The sequence below is a fragment of the Mesoplodon bidens genome (assembly GCF_964165515.1).
Source record: "Mesoplodon bidens genome assembly, chromosome: 15".
Lineage (NCBI taxonomy): Eukaryota > Metazoa > Chordata > Mammalia > Artiodactyla > Ziphiidae > Mesoplodon > Mesoplodon bidens.
The window spans coordinates 53900466-53920622 of NC_138171.1; the positions used below are offsets into that span (position 1 = coordinate 53900466).

The window sequence follows — 20157 nt, forward strand, 5'->3', positions numbered from 1 at the left end:
AGCAGCAACATGCTGAATTCACATCCACATGTATACTTCTCAGGTTTGCTGGAGATCTGATTAGCTGTGGGAAGAGGCCTGAAACGTACAAGCAGGCTACAGATGTAAAGTGTTACCGACATACTGTCACCCGGGAGAAAACAGAATCACACAGACAGTGATAAGTGACTAGCAAATCATGGCCTTGCCCAAAACATGGCAGCATGTGGACTGAGTCTGGGCAAGGGTTTCTCAATCTTCACACTCTTGACATTTGGGCCCCGATAATTCTTTGTTATTGGGGGGCTTCCCTATGCATTGTACAATGTTAGCAGCATCCCTGGCCTCTACCCACTGGATGCCAGGAGCACCCTCCTTCCAGTTGTGACATCCAAAAATGTTTCCAGATGTTGACAAATGTCCCCTGGGGCCAAAACTGCCTGGAGGAGAGAAGCACTGATCTAGGCAGTTTGCAGAATATCCTATTTTTTCATTTAGTGGTGACATATATTTAACAGCTATTAGGTAAATACAAGAATATGACCAACCTGCAACCTCACAGAAATTCAAAAGTGACATGAAACTTCCTTTGGGGATAAATTTATTTAGGTTTAAAAAAAAAAGTGAACTTATTTAAAGAAAAGTACTAAATAAGTAGGTGGCAGACACTACAGGTTAGCTTCCTCAACAGCCTTTCCCAGCTCCCTTCTCTCTCTCTGTCTCCCGCTAAAGAAGCATAAAACCAAATGCTCACTTTCCCTGCCTCCCTAGTAGCTAGAAGTGGTCATATGATCCAGCTCCAGCCAAGGAGACATGAGCAGAAGTCTATAGCACCAGGAGAGGGGCTTTGAGGGAAGATTTTTACTCCCCTGAATAAAAAGAGATAAATGAGGCTGGTGTGGTCCTTCTCTCTCCCTACATTGAACCTACATGTGATGGCAGCCATTCTGGGGCCTGAGGGAAAGACAAAGAAAATGGTGTCAGCCCTGACACCACTGGGTCACTAATCCAATGCCAGCAACCGCCAGAGGTACTAGACCTCCTGATGCGTAAAAAAATAAATACTTTTAGGTCTAGGCCACTGGAGTTATGCTTTCTGTTCCTTAGAGCCAAATGCAATCCTAATAGGTATGAAGTGAGATATAAATGTCAAAATCAAGAAGACTACACACAAGGGACTGAGGGTGAGACCGTGAGGTCAAACTGGAAGCTTTGAACACTGTCTACAACCCTTGCCAGCTGTGTGAACATGGGCAAGTTTAACTGTGCCCTCAGTTTCCACATCTAAATAAGGGATCATAAGAGCACATACCCAGCATTACCATGAGCCTAAAATAAAGTATTTACAAAGAAGGCACTACTTGACATAGAATTAATGCTCAATGCATGTTATTTTATTTACAAAAATAAATTCTTACCAAAGTCACCCAGTAAAATAGGACTAAAGACTAAAATTGGGGACTTCGCGGGTGGTCCAGTGGTTAAGAATCCATCTTGCAATGCAGGGGACGCCAGTTCGATCCCTGGTCGGGGAACTAACATCCCACGTGCAGTGGGGCAACTAAGCCCATGTGCCACAATTACTGAGCCCACATGAAGCAGCTACAGAGCCCACGTACTCTGGAGCCTGAGCGCCACAACCAGAGAGAAGCCAGAGCTCAGCAACGAAGATCCCGTGCACCACAGCCAATAAATAAATAAGACTAGAATTGATTCAGTCACTGGTTCTTTGCAACACCTAGAAAGGAAGCTGCCTGTAAGGATTGTATGTAAAATACCCCTGCCTTGGTGCTAAAGACAGAAAATCAAGCAACCAAGACTTTCTGGAGGATCCAAGTCTAGAGGTCCATGTCTGTCTCCTCACGCCAGCCCCACCTCTCTCCAAGCTCCACACTGGCCTTCCTTGTTAAGCTGGGGCTTTTGTACATGCTTCTTCCACTGCCTAGAACCCTCTTATCTTCTGCTTTTGTCTCTGTAGCAAACTGCTAGCTGTACTCCAATATCCACTCTTCCTGAACCCCTAGTAATTAATCTTCAGCTGGGCACATGCCTGTCCAGAAAAGAAACTACATTTCCCGGACTCCCTTGTAGCTAGATGTGGTCACATGACTAGGTACTGGCCAGTGGGATGTGAACAGAGTGATGTGGGTGACTTCTGGGTTGTACCCTTCTGCCCCCTTCGCTCTGGCTGGAATGTGGACATTCTTTTTTTTTTTTTTTTTTTTTAATATTTATTTTTATTTATTTTATCTTTGGCTGTGTCGGGTCTTAGTTGCGGCGTGCAGGCTCCAGAGTGCACGGGCTTAGTAGTTGTGGTGCACCGGCTTAGTTGCCCCGCGACATGTGGGATCTTAGTTCCCCGACCAGGGATCAAACCCGCATCCCCTGCATTGGAAGGCAGATCCTTAACCACTGGCCCACCAGGGAAGTCCCAGGGGTACACATTCTTGGGTCAACAATGTGGGCAGCACCTGGGGACAGCAAAGCAACAAGACAGGAGGGGCCTGGGCCCCTAACACCTCCAGGGACAGAGCTGCCACAACCAAACTGGGATTTTTACACCAGAGAGAATTTAGCTTCTATCTTAAGCCACTGTGTTTAGGGTCTATGCCACATACAGCCAAACCTATAACATCATATAGGCTCAGGAAGTCTCTCCTTTCCCTCGTTGGATGAGATCAAACCCCCTACTACATCACAGAGCTCCCTTTCGTAGCACTGCACAGCTATGATTTTCCACTCATTTGTTCAATCCCCAGATAAGACTGGAACTCCAAGGTGGCAGGGAGCTCTGCTCTGCACATCTTTGACTCCCGGCATCAAGTTCAGTGCAAGGATAATCAAGAGCACCCAGAGAATGTCGCCTGAATGGGCCCAGGCTACGGGACCGAGGGGTGAGAGCTCTGTCCTCTGCGCACAGCGCACGGTCCTGGCGCACCGACCCTCGGAGGCTCTGTCTCCTGCAAGGGGCATCTAAGAGGGTGGAAAACATGCCCCTCTGACACCCACCCAACCTTGCTTCACATCTTTCCCAGATCTCCCTTACATAGAAGTTAAAAAAACAAGGCTATCCAACCGCCTGGAGAGGAAACAATTATTAGCAAATTACTTAATTAGGCTCATGTTGACATTTCACCTCCGAGTAAATATGTTAGTTAAAAATGGGTCGAATCCAAGATGCACAGTTACTGAAACATAAAGAATGTTTTCAGGGCTTCCCTGGTGGCGCAGTGGTTGAGAGTCCGCCTGCCGATGCAGGGGACACGGGTTCGTGCCCCGGTCTGGGAAGATCCCACATGCCGAGGAGCGGCTGGGCCCGTGAGCCATGGCCGCTGAGCCTGCGCGTCCGGAGCCTGCACTCCGCAACGGGAGAAGCCACAACACTGAGAGGCCCACGTACCAAAAAAAAAGAATGTTTTTCAGAAAATCCCGTTCCTGCTTTTAAAAAAATATCTTATATTTGGGACGTGCGGAGAAAAGAGACTGAAAATTAAAATGCCAGTAAGAGGTTATCTCTAGAAGAGCATAATTATGGAAGATTTTCACATTCTACTATACTGGTTCCTGTACTGTTTCATTTTATACTGGACCTCTTGTAATGTCAGACAAAGAAGAGCATAAGAGAAAAGAAGTCCCTTTAAGTAATTCAATCGTGACCATCTTTACAGTAACTGAAAACCTGGAACTTCCCAAGTATGCATCTGGCAGCAGTCTCAGCTGTCATAGCCCACCTTCACTCCTGTGCCATGGATTTAAGTACTTCAGCAAGTCTTCTTAATCCTCAACTACAAAGAAAATCTGCAGAATGAATTTCCCCACCCATCAGCCCAATTTCAGAGCTGACACCCAACACCCTGGCATGCCTCATCCAGACCCAGGCACCCTACAGACACCGCATAACAACTGGGCAAATTAGCCCAAATCCTCAGATGCTGGAGACCGGTAGTCTGAATCCCTGAAATTGCTCTGGGCTCCATCCTGATTTTGTCAAGGCCTGCATGGGCCCAGAGGTTACAAGGAGGTGATAAACCAGAAGAGAAGTGCCACACCAGAAATCCCCACTCCACTGCCCCCAACTGTCCATCACTGTCCCCTCCTGTCCAGCCTCCTGCAGAACCACAGCGAGTGCCTGCCACGCTTAGCTAAGCATCCTTTATATCTTGCCTCATTTCTTTCCAACTCTGTGAGATACACGGAATGATCATGATCCCCACTTTACAGATGAGGACACTGAGGCTCCCAGAAGTGAAGTGACAGGCCCAAGGTCGCACACTGGGAACTGGCAGGACCGATTTTCGCACCCAGGCCCCTGAACCTGGCCTCGTGACCCCAGCCATATACGTCCCTGGCTTTCTCTGGAGCTATACCTTCTCCTCGGCCAAGTATCCCCATGCCTTCAGCTGTCAATGCTTGGGCCCCCCACCCCACCCCCCAACTAATATCCTCTTTGGGAATAAAGAGGGTCTGACTGAGGGGGTGGGCCATTTCTCTAACCCCTCCCCACCAGATATGCAAATGAGCTGGAAGTGGGCCAGCCCTGACCCCAGCACCAAGTGTGAAGTGGTCCACCTAGACCACAAGGATCTCAGTGGACAAAAGTAAAAGAAGGGAGAGCCCCATTACACTACAACTGCAGTCCTCAGAGCCTAAACTACCACGTGTCTTTGCTCCTCGACCCTGAGTGAGTGAAACCGTTTTTTGAGGAAGAAGCCTTATCATAGGGCTCCTGGATAATCTAAATTATAACTAGCAGGTCACCTTCCCCAGCACCCTGCAGCTCCAGCTTTCCCCTGGGCCACTGGTCTCCAGCCTTATAAAGCTGATTAGAGGGACTGCAGAAGGCACTGCCATTAATATGCACCTGTCATCTGCTATTAACAATCATAAAAACAACAACAATAATGATGGGCACCCTTAGAGAGACCCTGCTAGAATTGAGCCACCACTTTTTTAAACACAATCCAGGCTGTAGGTAGGACAAAACCTTTTCAATGATTTGAGATATTCACTCCACTCCTAAGAGTATGTTCTAAGAAAGTAAGTCAACAGGCACTACCCATATGATATTCATTACATGTTCTCTGTGAAAGAAAAAAAAAAAAAGAAGGGGGGAAACAGCAACCTAAATGTCAAACCACAGGCAATAATTATATAAATTACAGTCTACCAATACTAGGAACTACTGCTTGGACATTTAAAGGTATAATTACAAAAGTTGTGCAGGAACATGGGAAAATTCTTACAAGAATAAATGAAAATGTGGGATAGAAAATAGTACACACTCTACAAGTGCAACCTGCAGAACCACATAAAAATCTGGACAAGAATCGGATGTTAACACACCAACAAACAATGGCCAATGGAAAATTATGTGCAACACACATGATAGACAAAGGGGCAAGATTCCCAATATACTGAGAGGCCCCGCAAATTAACAGGAAAAAGCAAACCAGAGTGAGGATGCACAAAAAGGACACTGAAAGAAAGACATGTACAGAAAAGAACACGCACATCACCAGGAAATACGCTGTAGAATGCTCAGCTTCTAACTTCTAAGGGAAACGTGGGTGAAAAAAGATATCTTTTTTGTCCATCAAATTAACAGAATTCGGCTATGTCCAGTGCCAGGAAGGATGCAGAGAAATGGGAATTCTCAGTCCCTGTCACTAGGAATGGACTTGCTACAACTTTTCTGGAAAACAACCAGCCAATACCCATTAAAAACTAAAATTTACATAATTTTAACCCATGTACAAGAATGTTCACTGGAGCATTGTTTACAGAAACAAAAAATGGGGAATAACACAAGCGATGTTATTAGCTGGGAAATGGGTGAATTAATTATAGCAAATCTATATTACACAATTCAGTAAGGAATTACTAGTGAGATTCTATGTATTGCCATGTATCATATGTTAAGCAAAAATAAAAAGTGATGATTATAACATAACCCATTTTATTTTTAAGCATATTATTTATGTTTATAAACATTTCCATGATTACAGAGAAAGGACAGGAAGTATAGCTTGGTTATTGATTAGAGAGAGAGTTAATGCTTTATTTAAATATCTCTATGTTGTTTTCTCACAAGGAGTATCACTTTGGGAACAAAAAAACTCTACAATGAAACTAGAAATTTTACATGTAAAAATTAAATCCGAGTTGTATTAGCTTGTATTAGCATGTATTAGTTGTATTAGCATGCATTAGTTGTATTCACATGTATTAGTTGTATTAGCATTAGATTATGAGTAAAACTTTTACCTGTTGTTAAATTGTTGATGTAAAAGCACTTTTTAAACAACAAAGATGTCAAAGAACGTTTAAAATTTAAACATATCTTTTTAAAACTAGGACAAAACCAATCATTCTCTGGACCAAATCCACTGGAACGTAAGGTTTAACTCCGCTGGGCGAAATCCTCTCATACACAGGGAAGCAACATGAGCCTGGTCAACTCCCAGCCTGATCAATGCTCTCAAATGCCACAAACAGCAGGTGCTTAATAAGTGTGGGTGAGTCCATTACTGGGAGTATAAACTACAGCTCCACCTGACAATTAGAACTGTCAGATTTCAAAATGCACATATCCCCCACCCCAGCAATTTCTGGGGGGGTAGGGATTTGCTCTGCTTTGTCATTTACATCTATTTGCATACAGCACCAAGATGAGTGCTCGTGGCAGCACCGTAAATCACACTGAAACCTGGAACCAAGGACCCCGACAGCAACCGAGGGAGGACTGGGTGAATACACAGCACAGTCCTTAACAGAAGAAAGTGTGGCTTGTAAAGTATTATTCCCTTTTTCTTTCAATTTGCATGGACTTAACATGTAAAGAAAATCAACACTGGTTTCTTAGTGAAAGGAGCCAGATACAGAACATTATTTAGAATATGAAACTATTTGGGGAGGAAAAAAAGATACTCACTTTCAATCCCTCCCCACCCCCTCACCCTTCATACATATTTGCATATGCTTGAAATTTTCTAGAAGGACACCCAAGAAACTACCATGAATGGCAACTTCTGCAAACAGAGCACAGGGAGAGGAAGTACTGAAACTTTTACTTTCCCTTTATATTCTTCTAGAATATAGTTTTATTCTGGGATTTTTATAACTTTTTTAAAAAGTTATAACTTTTTTAAAAAGATAATTTTTTGAAAGTAATAGCACAATCAAAAAAGTTACCGTGCAAGATCTTCCAGGCCAATTCAACATCTAGTCTTGTTTTGTTTTTAACATCTTTATTGGAGTATAATTGCTTTAGAATGGTGTGTTAGTTTCTGCTTTATAACAAAGTGAATCAGCTATACATATACATATATTCCCATATCTCCTCCCTCTTGCGTCTCCCTCCCATCCTCCCTATCCCACCTCTCTAGGTGGTCACAAAGCACCGAGCTGATCTCCCTGTGCTATGCAGCTGCTTCCCACTAGCTATCTGTTTTACATTTGGTAGTGTATATATGTCCATGCCACTCTCTCACTTCGTCCCAGCTTACCCTTCCCCCTCCCCGTGTCCTCAAGTCCATTCTCTATGTCAGCGTCTTTATTCCTGTCTTGTCCCTAGTTCTTCAGAACCTTTTTTTTTTTTTAGATTCCATATATGTGTTAGCATACAGTATTTGTTTTTCTCTTTCTGACTTACTTCACTCCAACATCTAGTTTTAAAAGAAGAGTTTTCTAGCAATCTATAGAAAGTCATCTTAATCATGCAAGAAAAGCACCTCATCACCTTAATGGGTCCTGAAAAGACTTTGGAGGGGAATCAAGTGGGGAATCCCAACTTGATCTGACCCTGAACGGTGCAGCTAAGGTTCTGAAACAGATGAAACTCATTGAAAAATATAAACCTGAGACTCATTCAAACCTAAATGGATCAAAAGCCCATGACTATTGGGGAGAAAGTAACGCTCCATCTTCTCGCCAAGCTGCAGTGAGCTTCTTCCTTGGAATTTCCAAGCCCTTATTATTACCACAAGCCATTTTATTAGTGCTTTATGGATTTTTGCAGAATGCTCCAGGCAAGATTTTCATGAGACAGGCTCTGCACCTCGGGGTCTTTGCATTTGCTGTTCCCTCTATCTGAGACTCCCTTCCCCCAGCCCTTGCACAGCCAGCTTTGCCATTCAGGTCAAAGGTCACCTCCTCCAAAAAGCCTTCCCTGGACATGCCCCTATCATAGCTTGCACCCCAGTTCTTCCCAGTTCACGTCTTTGCAGCACTTGCCGCCACCCAAAATCATTTTGTTCACCCCCAGCGTAAGCTCCATGAGAACATGGGCCTCGTCTGCCTTGTTCATGGCTGTATTCCCTGTGTCTAGAACAGTGTCAGCACACAGTAGGTGATCAATTAATAATAAAAGACTGAATAAATGAACGAGTGAGAAAAGGTTGCGTGAAGAACAGGAGAACGACTCCAGTGTTGTGAAAACCACTCTCAAGTTGTCCGTGCCGGGGAAACGCAGGCACTTGATAACTGCTCTCCAGAGAGGAAGGTATCCCCAAGCAAGTATCCAGCAATCCCACCACTGGGCATATACCCTGAGAAAACCATAATTCAAAAAGAGTCATGTACCAAAATGTTCACTGCAGCTCTATTTACAATAGCCAGGAGATGGAAATAACCTAAGTGTCCATCATCGGATGAAGGGATAAAGAAGATGTGGCACATATATACAATGGAATATTACTCAGCCATAAAAAGAAACGAAATTGAGCTATTTGTAATGAGGTGGATGGACCTAGAGTCTGTCATACAGAGAGAAGTAAGTCAGAAAGAGAAAGACAAATACTGTATGCTAACACATATATATGGAATCTAAGAAAAAAAAAATATCATGAAGAACCTAGGGGTAAGACAGGAATAAAGACACAGACCTACTAGAGAATGGACTTGAGGATATGGGGAGGGGGAAGGGTAAGCTGTGACAAAGTGAGAATGGCATGGACATATATACACTACCAAATGTAAAACAGATAGCTAGTGGGAAGCAGCTGCATAGCGCAGGGAGATCAGCTGGGTGCTTTGTGACCACCTAGAGAGGTGGAATAGGGAGGGTGGGAGGGAGGGAGACAAGAGGGAAGAGATATGGGAACATACATATATGTATAACTGATTCACTTTGTTATAAAGCAGAAACTAACACACCATTGTAAAGCAATTATACTCCAATAAAGATGTAAAAAAAAAAAATAGTTACCCAAGAGGCCAATAAAAGGTAAACGGAGGTTCTCAGAGAGACAACTCACTGAGAGGGAAGGAAAAAGCCTCATAAAACCTGAATTATTCCCCGAGGGTACCGGATACCGCCCTCCCTGGGTCACCTAGAACCCATTTTCCAGAACTCGGCAACCTCCTCCAGGAGATGAAACCCCACAATTAAATCAAAGGGAAACTTAAGTAGAATCTCAACTTTGTAATTGTCCACCTATCCTGGGGCAGTTTAAGATGAAGGAGCAGTGCTTCAAAGCTGACCTCTAAGGACCAGCACTTCACCCTGGGACTGAGCCGTCAGAAACCCTACTTCCAACCCAAATGGAGAAAAGCCCTGGGTGGAAAGCGGCAAACAGCATGGAAACGGCTGCAATCGCTTCTCTAGCTAAGTGGAGTTTAACCTCCTTAACATCTCATTAAGCTTCTCCACAGCAACCCCAATAAGCCAATTACGGGAGAGGTTCAACAGCCTAAAAACTTAAGGAGGGCTTCCCTGGTGGCGCAGTGGTTGAGAGTCCGCCTGCTGATGTAGGGAACACGGGTTCGTGCCCCGGTCCGGGAAGATCCCACATGAGAGGCCAGCATACCGCAAAAAAAAAAAAAAAAAAAAACTTAAGGAAATGCAGGAGGGCTGAGGCAAAAGTCTTGCCTCAGATTTCTTCTCCGGATTCCTCCCCAACAACGGCTGTGGGACTTTGCCACCCAGGAGACGTCTGACAACATCTGAAGACATTTTTGTTGTCACAACAGCAGTGAAGTGCTACTGGCATTTAGTGGGTAGAGGCCAGGGATGCTGCCAAACAGCCCACAGCGCACAGGGCAGACCCACAACGGAGTTATCTGGACCAAAAGGTCAAGAGTGCCCAGGACGAGAAATTGCTCCACACCTACCACCCCTCCCCCACGCTGGCTTCCTCACTGCTCAGCCTTCAAGAGGGAAGCAGGGGTTCCACATCTCCACCGGAAGAGACGCTGTCTCAGTTACCACGCCAGGTTGGGGGAAACACTCGCCTCAGGATGTTCAAGTCCTTGTCATTAGCTCAATCCATTTCATTAGCCCTTTATTTCTTTTGGCAAAACGTTCAGGTAAGTTTTTATGGGCTAGAGTTTTACTGACCATTAAGATCTGATGAAATCTAGACCTTATCCCACCATAAAAATCTGGAGCCAACATCACAAACTAGACGCTTGCTTCAAATTCCCCAGGCATTGCTAATTTGTTTATCCATCCCCCTCCTGCCAACATGACCAAGCTAGAGCGGCACCAAACCGGTGAGCCAGAGCGGCCCCAGTCACCTCACCAAAAGGCCGGGCTTCAAAGCAGGAGATGCCGACTCAAATGCCTATGGGTGCCAGGTGGGGTCCATCAGTGAGGGAAGCAGACCAGGTAATAAGAAAGCGCGAAGAAAAAAGGCAACGGACACCAGGCCTACGAATTAAAGCTGCAATAAGGAGGAGCAGGACTGCGGCAATCTGGGGCCAGCAGGCCTGTTCTGGAGGGGGCAGTCCCAGCTGACCGCCACCACGTACAAACACGGGCCCTTGTGCCATCAGATCTTCTGATGTTTCAAAAGTCAGAAATGCAGATTTTTCTGTGAATTCTTCCCATCTATAGATATTAGCAATCACAGAAATTCAACATTAAAATAAAGCCAAAGCAGCACACTAGTGGGCTAGATCTAACTCCCCCCAAGGAACTTGTACCTCAGACACTCAAAGTCAAATGTTCATTGTGCCTACAGTGTGCCAGGCTCTGAGTCCTGGAAAAAGAGATGGACCAGACTCAGTTCTGACCTTTGCAAGACAAAATATAAGCAGTTGGATGTGGAAGCTGGAAGGCTTGTTCTACCTGAGAATCCATTCCAAAGAGGTAAGGGACTATTTCATCCTTAGAAGGCTCTGGAAAGAGGTTTCAACCCAGCTCACAAGCCACTCCAAAGCTTCATGTCATTCATTCCTTCAATAAATATTTACTGAACACCTACTATGTTCCAGGCACTGTTCCAGGTGCTGGGATTACACAGCAGAGGCAAACCCCTACCCCTGTGAAGTTGACCTTTTGGTGAAAGTTTACAGGGAGTAAACAAAATAAATGAGTAAAAGATTTGGTGTAGGGCTTCCCTGGTGGCGCAGTGGCTGAGAGTCCACCTGCCGATGCAGGGGACACGGGTTCGTGCCCCGGTCCGGGAGGATCCCACACGCCGCGGAGCAGCTGGGCCTGTGAGTCGTGGCCGCTGAGCCTGCACGTCCAGAGCCTGTGCTCCGCAACGGGAGAGGCCACAACAGTGAGAGGCCCGCAAAAAAAAAAAAAAAAAAAAAAAAAAAAAAAAAAAAAAAATTTGGTGTAGATGGCAGTACGTACTGGGTTGGGGTGGGGGGGTTGGGAGGAGCCAGAGTACTGGGAATACAAGGAAGCGGCAGGGAGTCAGGGAAAGGCTGTCTGGGGTGACATCTGAACAAGGATTTGAAGGTGCAGGAGCATTCTGGGCAGGGGAAACAGCAGTTGCAAAGGCCCTGAGGCAGTGTGAGGGAGGCAGAAAGTACCAGGTGATGTGGTCAGAGAGGTGAGGGGACCAGATGCTGTCAGGCCTTGTAAGCCTCTCTAAGCCCTCTGGCTTTTTCCCTGAGGGAAGTGGGGCGTCCCTGCAGGGTCTTGAGCAGAAGGGGGAGAGGATCTGACCTCTGTCTTTAACAGGAGCCCTCTGGCTGCGGGGTTGAGACCAGACTGTGGGGGCCAAGGAGGGCAGCAGGGAACGCACTGAGGCGGGAACATCCAAATGCAGGATTGAGCCCGTGGTGGCTCTGGCCAGAGCAGTAGCTGGAGAGGCAGTGAGAAGCAGGCATTCTGAAGGAAAAGGCAACAGGATTTGCTGACAGATCAGCTGTGCAACGGGAGGCAAAGGTGGGGAGTCAGGGATGACGCAGGGTTTAGGCCTGAGCCTCTGGGGACAGGGCTGCCATCAACTGAGACGAGGAGGGCTGGGGTGAGGGGGCTCGAAGTTCCACGTGGGACGCGGTAAACTGGAGCCACCCATGAGACACCCAGGTGGAGACATTAGTTCCAAAAAGTTGAGAACACGAATGGAAAGAGATTTTCCATCCACCACTGCGTTCCAAACGTGAGGCTCCTCCAAGACTATCACAAACAGAGCCGGTCCAGCTGGGAGAAGATCACTGCTCCTTTGTTGTTGGGTCACTGGGGCTTCGTTCTGCAAGGCTGGAGGGGAACCCAGGAACCCTGAACTAGCCCTTGTCCTGCCGTAGCCTCTCAAATGGCTTTTCTCCTCCTAAAGCCATCCGCCTTGTCACGCTGCCATTCTGGGCCTCAGATTCAACATGCATGAAGTGGGGTGGACGGAGGGGAAGACCCCATCAGTTCCAGGGGCCCTTTGGCTCTAATCCGCAAGGGAGAGAGGAGGCTGGAAGGAGGGGCGTAGAGGAAGGTGGAGGAAGGCACAGTGATGCGTCTAAACACCCATAGAAAATTTGAAGGATGGGGGAAAAATAAATCCGCTCATTCTACATTGTTGTAAAGCCTAAGGGAGCTAATTACGCCAGGAATTAGACTGACCCCAAGGTCAGACCTTACCCCAAGAAGAATTTCAAATGGTTTCTAAAATACTCCTTTTCTCCCACCCTTTAGCAGCTAAATTGAATATTCAGGGGGTTACTCAGGTGGAAGACGGTTCAGGGCAGCTCCGTGGCAAATATCAGCACCAGGACCACATATTAGCAGGACTCCATGAACAATGACACAGATCCGCCACTTCTGTTCATCCCCAGCAGCAGCAGGTACAGCAGCAAAAATTAACTAGAAAATTCCAGTTGCTGCACCGCTCACATGTACTAAGTGCTGACTGTATACCAAGGAGCAACATTCTAAGCACCTGCCAAGGATTCTCTTGATACCGTGTTACCATCCTCATTATACACACGTGGAAACTGAGGCATGGAGGGGGAAGTAACTCGCCCAAGCTTCAGAGCCAGGATTTGAACCCCAGGGATGTGAGCACTGCTCAGAGCCGCCATACTCCACTGCTTACTGACTTGTCACTTACTTTTCGACATTTTCTGATTTTTCTACACTGGACATGCAACACATTAATAAACAAATTTTTTTTAAATTCACTTGCAAGGGGAGGCCCGTGCCCATTTTCCCAACCATCATTTAAACATCAGCCACAAAACAGTCCTTCCTACCCACCCCCCTACAACCACCCGCAAAAAAAAAACAAAGGCAAACCCAGCGCTGGGGAACTCAGCCCCTATTTTCCATTTAGATAACCAAGTTCCTCTTTTTCCATCCCAGAGCATTTGCCTGGGTGAAGGTGGGAAGTCAGCCAAACACTCACCACGGGCTATTTCCACGTGCTGGTTTTTCTGGCCATTTCCTGGGGCTCAGAGGCAGGCACTGGCCCAGGAACAAAGCTCTGACTAGAGTCTCAGGTGGGCTAGTCGCCTTGATTTCTAAACACATGACCTTGGTCAAGGGAGGAGGCAGGCATGACTGGGTGGGTGGCCCAATCCCATGCCCCAGGTGAAGAAAAAGTGGGTCCAAAGGATGGACAAGCAATTTGAAACACACAACTTCATCTTTGGAAAGAATAACAATAACCATTGCTTAACTCTGTGCAGGGCACAGGCTGAGCCACTTGCACAGATGGACTCATTTACTTTTCAAAACAACCGCATGAGGTTGAGACTCTGGGGGCCCCCACCCCCACTTTACAGATGAGGAAACTGAGGCACAGAGAGGCACACTGGCTTGCCCAAGGTCACACAGTCTCTCCTGGCCTTGAGTGTGTGCCCTGGAAAACAAAGAAGTCACCTGCTTTCAATTACATTTGGTTTCTCCTGCTACCTGGATGTTCTCATGCCCCAGCTGGCTACTCTCAAACTCTGGTTCCAGGGCACCTCCAGAAACTGGGACATCCAGCAAGTCCACAAATCCAGAGGGAGGAAGCGCAGAGGAATGTCTGCAAGGCCAAAGACTGGGGAAAGATGCAGGGCCTGGCAGAAGGGAAAGCTAACCACCTGGCAACTTCTGTAGCAAAAGTCCTTGCAGGAGAAAAAAACACAACTGTTTCCCCGGATGAGCTTCTTCAGCTAAATAACGGAGGACACCCCCAAACCCAGTCGACTTTGGAAAACCTGACTAGACATCAACTGCCAGTTGCCATCAATAAAATACACCCTGGTGCAGAATCTAATTTACGGTCACCTATTTTTTCCCCTCTGCAATTTATGAGAAGAAAATAAACAAGGAAATACTCCAGTATTCACAGCCAACACTAGACCAGATCCCATCTGATTCTTGCAGAAATCATCTTGCTGTTGTTACACCAGGTATGGGGAGCAAGGACTCCTCAGATTTTCCTCTCTCTGCTAAGTACAACCCTACTTTGCAAATAAGTCTGCTCTCCAATTAGTCCTGGACCTTGAGTGCAAAGCTCTGGACTATTTCCAGCCCCAGAGTAAATCTCTGATCCCACTGGCCTGAAAATGTGAGACATACCCAGAAGTGTTTTGTTATTCTACCAAGTGATACCTCCCCAAAATAAAGCCTTTCCCACGGGGCCCTCAAGGATGACTTTTCAACACTCCAAATGCAGCCTGCAAGGAGAGGACCACAAAACAGAACGAGAAGGTATTTTTGGATGCTAATCACTGGCTCCAAAGAACCAAGGGTGTTTCCCTCTCCTGATTCCTAAACAAAAGTGGGAAAACTATCCTGTCCAGAACTGCATTCGGTGTTTACCAAAAATCAAGATGGTGGGACACGAGTGCTTCCTGTAACAAAGAGGCAAATAGCATTACTGGGAAACTAAAGCCCAAGACACTGGGGATTAAACCACAGAGAATGCACTCCGAAGACTCAGCAGGCTCAGCAACGGACATTCAGAAGAAACCTGGAGGTGGGGGTCCCCACAGAGACGAGCCTCACGTTTCAGGGGTGGAATGGCACGCCCATTGGTACCAGGATACTGGGCATCCTCAGCTGCTCCCCAAACCTGACCCCAGGGTCAGGCAAGTCAGAGCAGGGGTGAGCAGCCCTACCTTCTTTCCTGGCTGTTCCTCAAACTTCCCTAATTCTCCCCCTGTTCCCCCAAACTCCCCTCAAAGTATAAGCAAAAGGAAAGCAAAAGATGACAAAAAAATTTGTAACCACAGGAGACTAATGTTCATGCAAAACAAGTGGGGAGGGGGAAAACCTCAACCCAGTCGCTGGAAGCCCCTTTCCACAGCCTGAGCCCTTCCCCAGCTCAGCCCTTTGGTAACGGGGTGTTTGCGAAAAGGGGGCTCCAACCCACAAAGGAGATGGGGGAACTTAAGCAGCGAGACACCCCCCACCTCTGGCGCCTCCTTCCCCGGCAGGTTATTTTTAATCGAAAAGGGAACCCCAGAGCGGAAAGGGCCCCTCTTTTCAGCCCCCTCTCCCAGGCTCTGGCCCCTCACCTTTCCCCAAAAGCCCCAGAGCCGGGCATAGGAAACCCCTCCCCAACGCCCTGCTTCCCCGGAGCCGAGTCACCCAAGTTTTCCCCCATCAGCAGCACTCCCGAAGGGGCCGGCCGCGGGCGGGATGGGGAGCGGAGCCCCCAGGCCAGCTGCAGGGTGGGGAGCCCGGCGCTCGGGGCGGCAGGGGTCCCCGGGGCTGCGGGCCCGGCCCGCCCTACCCGGCGCTTCCCCCCACCCGCCTGCTTCCCCGCCCGCCGGCCTCCCTCCCTCCCTCCCTCCCGCTCCCCGCCGCCGGCCCCACGCGGCCCAGGCGGCCGCCGAGCACTTACCCAGAAGGGGTCTGAGCCATCGGCGCTGCAGAAGCCGCGGAGCGCCATGCGGCCGGCTCGGGCACGGCGGGCAGCGGCGGACGGACTGGCCCGGCTGCTGGCGGCGGCGGCGGCGGCGGCGGCGGCTGCGAGGGCGGGAGGCAGCGGCGGAGGGAGCCGGGGCCGCAACGCCGCCTGGTTGGCTGGCGCGTCACGGGGATGCGGCGGCCCCGCCCCGCACGGCCCCGCCCCGCTCACCTCGTCCGGCCCGCTTGGGCCGCGGCGGGAGGCTTTAACGTCGCCCGTCCGGCCGGTCGGCCCCGGACCCTCGGGCGCCCGATCCTACCCCCTCATAGGAGGCCCGGGGAAGGCCGCTGGGGATGCGGCCGCGACCTTTGCGCCCAGACCCCGCGACCAGTTTTGAAATTCTGCTGTAACAACAACAACGACGACGACAGCAATAGTCATAGAAACAACCGGGGAAATAGAATGTACTGATCCATCTGTGAGCCAGGAGAGTGCCAGACACCGGAGCTGCGTCCTCACTGTACCCTCACTGTTATGACTCCCTTTTCATGAAGGAAGAAAACAAGAGGCAGAGAGGTTTGAGTGACTTCTCCAGGGTCACCGGGCTTACCCAGCCTGCTGACTCCAGAGCTGACGCAGAAACAGTAGGAGGTGGATACTCTATTTAATCTACGCTTTACAGGTGGAGAAACTGAGGCTCAGAGAGGTGAAGCGACTTGCCCAAGGTCTCACAGCTGGCAAGTGGCAAAAGTGGCATTGGAACCCATGACCAGTCTGACTCCAGAGCACTCATAGCCTGAAGGCTCCGATCTCCAACCCAAACAGCTGTGGGCAAAGCAGCCTTGACATTTTCTCCCTTTTCTGCAGCACTTAGGAAATAATCAGATTATTGATCCTTACCTTTGAGGTAAAGAAACTGAGGACTAGAGATACAGTAATAATTAACAAGCATTCACAGTCCTGGGGCTTCCTGAGGCTGAGTTGTTAGCAATGAACATGAATTAACATGTGTAATGCTCCCAAGAACCCCAAGAGGTAAGTACTAGTATTATCCCCATCTTACAGTTGAGGAGACTGAGGCCCACTGAGGCAGAGTCAGGGATTATGTAGACTGTAAGTGGCTGAACCAAACTTTGAATCCAAGCTGACTGATCGGGAAGGGAGGAGTCTATAATGCTAACCATCTTGCCATACTGTCTCTTTTTAATATACAGGCAGCCAGTGACAGAAGCTGGGCCTGGGGCCTGGGAGTCAAAACTTTCCTCCTTAATCCCCTGCCTGATGTATGGTTTCCATTACACACGCACGCGCGCGCACACACACACACACACACACACACACGCTGCACCAAATAAAACAGGAACAGTGATTGAACTTGAGACCGCCCCCCCTCCCCCTGCCACTGCCCTGCCATGGACCTAGTGAGGGAGGGAGCGAGGGAGATAGGATTGTTTTCTGTGATTTTTTTTATTGGCCCAGGTTCCCCTCAGGGTGAGTGAGTTTTTATGGGATAATTACTTTCAGGTTATAATGCTCTTTGGGCTGTTGCTTTGACATTTATACATTTAACAAGTACTTACGGAGCATTTACTATATGCCAGGTCTTGCTGGAAACAAGACAAAGTTGCTGCTCTTATGGAGCTTAAAGTGTTGGGGTTTCTTGCAGGGGGGGTGGTTAAAGTGTTTTTTTTTTAATGGGAGGGGAACAGGTTAATCAAATAATCACATAAAGTGTATTTACAGCTATGATAAAAGCTAGGAAGAAAAAGTGGGAGTAAGAGGGTTTTAAAGGGTCCTGGCCTACTGGCAGTGGAAGTCAGCGAAGGCTTCCTGGAGGAAGGGTCTTTTGAACTGGGATACAAGTGATGAGTCTGGTTTCATGAGGCCTGGGCTGTGTTCTGGGATGAAGAAAACAGCTTATGGAAAACCATGAAGCAGGACAGAGCAAGACAGTCTGGGTGGCAGGAATCAGAGACAGAAGCAGAAGGGACTCATCTGGGGCAGGAGGGATCAGGAGGGGCCAGAGCATGCATGATCTTGTTGGCTGGAGGAGGGGTTTCAGCCTGGCCGCACGAGTGATGGGGAGCCATTTGTGGATTTTAAGCGGGGTACGAGATGGTCAGATTTCTTTCTATTTTTATTCAAATTCTTTATTCATCCATTATTTCAACAAATATTTATTTTTATGAAAAGGTGCTCAACATCATTAGTCATCAGGGAAATGCAATTAAGATCCCAGTGAAATACCATTACACACCCACCAGAATGACTGAAATGAAAACGCCAAGTCTTGGCAAAAATGCAGAACAACCGAAACTCACCCTCTGTTAGTGGAAGTGTAAATTGGTTCAACCACTTTGGAAAACCATTTGGCAATTTTTGCTCAAGCTAAACATACAACTACATGGTGACACAGCAATTCCACTCCTTTCCCAGAGAAAGGAGTGCTTTTGTCCATCCAAAGACATCTACCAGGGCCTTCCCTGGTGGCGCAGTGGTTGAGAGTCTGCCTGCCGATGCAGGGGACACGGGTTCATGCCCTGGTCCAGGAGGATCCCACATGCCGCGGAGCGGCTGGACCCGTGAGCCATGGCCGCTGAGCCTGCACGTCCGGAGCCTGTGCTCCACAACGGGAGAGGCCACAACAGTGAGAGGCCCGCGTACCGCAAAAAAAAAAAAAAAGACATCTACCAAAAATGTCCAGATAGCCCAAAACTAGAAACAACCTGACTGTCCATCAACAGTCAAAAAGATGAATAAATTGTGATGTGACACAGCAAAAAAATAAAAAGATCAAATTACTAATGCAGGTAACATTATGGACAAATCTCATGACACATAATAAGGAGCAAAAGAAGCCAAACATGAAAGAGTACATTTTTCATGATCGCATTTAGATGAAGTTCAAGCACAGGCAAAAACTAATAAATGTTGATTGATGTCAGAATAGTGGTTACCTTTAGGGAATGTGATTAGGACGAGGTACAAGAGAGCCTGCTGGAAAGCTGGAAATGTTCTATAACTTGATCTGGTGGTCATTAGATGGTTTACACACACACACACATTTTAAAATTTATTGAGCTGGACACTTAAGTTTGCTATGTTTTGCTTTGTAAAAATTATACCTTAGGGAATTCCCTGGCAGTCCAATGGTTAGGACTCTGTGCTGCCACTGCTGGTGGCACAGGTTCAATCCCTGGTCGGGGAACTAAGATCCCACATGCCACACGGTGCAGCCAAAAAAAAAAAAAGTTATACCTTACACGAAAATTTGAAATAGAAAATAAATAAATAAAATAAAAATATGTATCGGGGCCTACCATGTAGGTGCTGTAGACACTTTGGTAAACAAAACAAAGATCTCTGCCTTCATGAGAAGCAAGCAGACGACAGACCAAATGAATGAGGATACCATTTTCCAGGAGCAGAAACTGAAGGTTAGAGGGATGAGATAACTTGCCCATGATCCCACAGCTGGGATGTGGCAGAGAGGAGACTCAGCCCTGCTTTAACCACCAAACCCTCTCTGCACTTCTTTTTCAGCCACAGACTCACAAGTCTTCCCCGACCCTTCTTTCCAAGCCCCTTCCTTCCCACCTGTGGCTCAAGTACAGTAATGAACACCCTCAGACCCAGCAGCTCTGGACCCTGGGCCAAACCCACTCAATGAAAATGAACAAAATAAATTGATGGTGAAAATGCGGGATCTGGATTTCAAGCATCAGCAGCCCTGGTAGACCATGAGTTGAGTGAATCATGTATCAAGAATGCCAGAGAGATCCTTTTTGTTTTTCCCTGAAATCAGAGTACCATGTTCCTGTTCATTTATTTCACAGGACTTTTCACTATTTGTAATCATCTAATTTACTTGCTCCGTATAGGCCTCCCCAGCCATACTGGAATCTTCCAGCTACTGCTGTCTCTCACCTGGACGGCTGTAACAGCCTCCTGCCTGGTCTCCCCATCCCTGTCCCTCCCCACTGCAATCAGAGCTCAACACAGCAACCAGAGGAGTCCTATTAAAGCAAGGAAGCAACACCCCTGCATAAAGCCCCCCTGGCCTCCTATCGTGCTTAGTACAAAATCCTACTGGATGTGATCCAGCGATTCCATTTCTGGGTAGACCCCCAAAAGAAGTAAAAGCAGGAACTTGAAAAGATATTTCCAC

At 47.6% G+C, this 20157-nt stretch overlaps 1 protein-coding gene across 2 annotated transcripts in view; it reads right to left on the reverse strand.

Moving 5' to 3' along the window:
- The window catches only part of ABCC1 (ATP binding cassette subfamily C member 1 (ABCC1 blood group)), a 137824-nt gene extending 121714 nt beyond the window's left edge, over positions 1–16110 (reverse strand). Inside the window, exon 1 of one of the 2 annotated variants that reach the window (XR_014017680.1) lies at positions 15984–16097. Coding sequence is in view for 1 of the 2 variants with exons in the window: in XM_081257428.1 (XP_081113554.1) it covers positions 15984–16031 (48 nt within the window). In the remaining variant the exon portion in view is untranslated. Of the gene's footprint in view, positions 1–15983 lie in introns of both variants that reach the window. The other variant, XM_081257428.1, reaches the window with a different exon arrangement.
- Between the last annotated feature and the right edge of the window lie 4047 nt (positions 16111–20157).